The sequence below is a fragment of the Brachycentrus maculatus genome, unplaced genomic scaffold, assembly GCF_059751285.1.
Source record: "Brachycentrus maculatus isolate JH-2025_06_01 unplaced genomic scaffold, ASM5975128v1 h1tg000115l, whole genome shotgun sequence".
NCBI classification, from domain to species: domain Eukaryota; kingdom Metazoa; phylum Arthropoda; class Insecta; order Trichoptera; family Brachycentridae; genus Brachycentrus; species Brachycentrus maculatus.
In genome coordinates, this window is record NW_028280868.1 from 991,498 (window position 1) to 993,660 (window position 2,163).

The 2,163-nt window shown below is 41.3% G+C and overlaps 1 protein-coding gene across 1 annotated transcript; it reads right to left on the minus strand.

Moving 5' to 3' along the window:
• Positions 1-548: 548 nt before the first annotated feature.
• Positions 549-1,657, minus strand: LOC148309920 (uncharacterized). The gene is made up of 2 exons (XM_088259264.1): positions 1,008-1,657; positions 549-900 (listed from the first exon to the last, which is right to left on the minus strand). Exons 1-2 carry the CDS (start codon positions 1,115-1,117, stop codon positions 549-551), a joined length of 462 nt encoding a protein of 153 aa, XP_088115390.1. The 5' UTR covers positions 1,118-1,657.
• Positions 1,658-2,163: the final 506 nt, after the last annotated feature.

A 2,163-nucleotide genomic window follows, 5' to 3' on the forward strand; every position in this document is an offset into this window, starting at 1 on the left:
GAGAAATCCTCAGCAAGTTAAAATATTCGATAAAAATGAATAAGTTTGTGATCTTTTAGATTTGAGGGAGGGATTTGTCAGCAGGGAGGAATAAAAGTATGGAAATATTATTTCCATCCCCACTCAATGGTGTAAAGAACACTATTTTTTTTATTATTGTTAATTATATAAAGGCATGGAAAAGGCAGTCCTGATCTCCAGATACCGATCTGGGGTGATTTAAAAAAAAGTTATTTATTAGGTTAGGATACAGATTTGTGAACAGGTATTTAGACACATTATAAATGCTATGAATATAATAACTGATCAAAGTAGCCGTATCAATGAAAAAATTAAAATCTTAAATTCAGGCGTTACCCAATAATAATCCACATGCCATTCAACAAAGTTAATGCCAGATCAATAAAATAAAATAAATTATAATGATATTGTTTTTAAACTGTACATAATCAAACATTAGTTTAGATTTCTCAGCGATTATTTACTAAACTTGTTTAATTATATAAACACTTTAATGGTAATATTACAAAAAGTTTATTATTTTTTTCTTAAAACCTTAACAATTTTGGTTTCTTGATACTATTAGTTGCTGCATCGTCCAACCTGGGGCGTTTCAGGGGCCGGCTGGTACAGTCAAACTTCTTGGAGAAACTGAAGGTGTTTCCAGCAGTAAAACCGAAGAGACTGTCAGATCGTTTAGTCTGTCTCTTAGACGACACTTCCATTTGTGAGTTTCCATCTACAGTTGTCCGGAACCTGCGAAGGTTGAGGGGGTCACACCGCTTCGAAACAAGCCTGTACCTGCGCAGCCTGATCCTCAGAGCTTTGTCTCCCCTTATGACGTCAGCCCAGGCGAGATCTACTTTCGAAGCCGCGAAGAGAGACTTGTCATCTAGATTCCTGGAATAATAAAAATGCAGGAATGAGACAAGAGAAAATTAACTAATAATAACCATAATAAGAAAGAAAGACCCCAACAATATTATAAAGGCTTCAGTTAAACATACCTGAATATGATTGAAGCAATCTCGATTGGTAATCTGGTTACCAAGTCTACGTAGCCAGTGACGACACGAGAAGCTCCCATGATGCACAGCAGAGAGTAAAACGTATCCATAGTTCGTAAAATATATCACACTTGGTAATTAATATTTGAAAGCTTTGGTTGTTTTATTTTATAGCGAAAAGCGCGTTGGGCCTTGTTTTTTTAGGTACCGTGTCTCAAACACTTTTACCGTTATTTTTGTGATTTCAGACCCTGGAGATACTATTTTACGTATTAAAAAAATAGAATGAAACAAAACAATAAAACGTCTCATTTATGAATGGTGTAACCGGCGTGGGTTACGTGCGATGACTCTCAATAATGTACACGCCTGGCCTTCTCTCGGAATCTACCAACTTGCCACCGTTGTAAGGGGTGACGTTCCAGACGGCCCCGCCGTACCGAGTTACCGAGTAAGCTGGATACGGACGGAGGTGACTGGATGTATGAGCCGGGAAGAGCGGGCACTGGACCGACAAGTCAACCTCAATAGCCCTGATAAGGGTTTTCCGAAACTGGTCCGTGAATCGGTACAATGAGGCGAAACGGTCCAGGCTGGCGGCGCGGCGAGTCGTCCAAGGAGCGGGAGCGGAGAAATGAAACACAGGTTTCAACAGTCACACCAGAACTAGTTTATTACCAAAAAATGCGCCCTCTATATACCCGGCCGTGATCGCGTACCGCCCGACAGTGGGAAAGTACAGCCAATCAGCGGCCGGGGGAGAGAGACAGCCATATCTCTGTCTCTCTCTAATGGGCACCGGACGGGCTACACTTTTATACCGTACCGGTGCCGTTCCAACAGTTCAACAATTCGTTATTACATTAGAGTTATTACAAGCCATATTAATTCTACACAGTATCCGTAATATGTAGGCGCATTTGACATATTTTCTCATCCTTACTTATATCTAATACATTTCTTTATCCTAAAATACAAATGGTGCCGAAGCCATATAAAATCGGTACAAATTCCTAGAGGCCCTTCTCCGGGCCGCGGCCCGACGGGCGACCGTCTCGCCCGCCGCCAGACGGCTGGAATTCCTTTTCAGGGCCGCCGCACGGGGTGTGCGATCTGTTCGTAACAAATGGTAAACACCTGTGTCTATTTAAAATTA

What these genes read in the sequence shown, in the direction of transcription:
- LOC148309920 (XM_088259264.1), bottom strand. Translation starts at nt 1,117, where the DNA reads ATGGATACGTTTTACTCTCTGCTGTGCATCATGGGAGCTTCTCGTGTC. An exon ending in ATTGCTTCAATCATATTCAG is followed by an intron (nt 901 to 1,007) that starts GTATGTTTAACT and finishes TTATTATTCCAG; the next exon opens with GAATCTAGATGACAAGTCTC.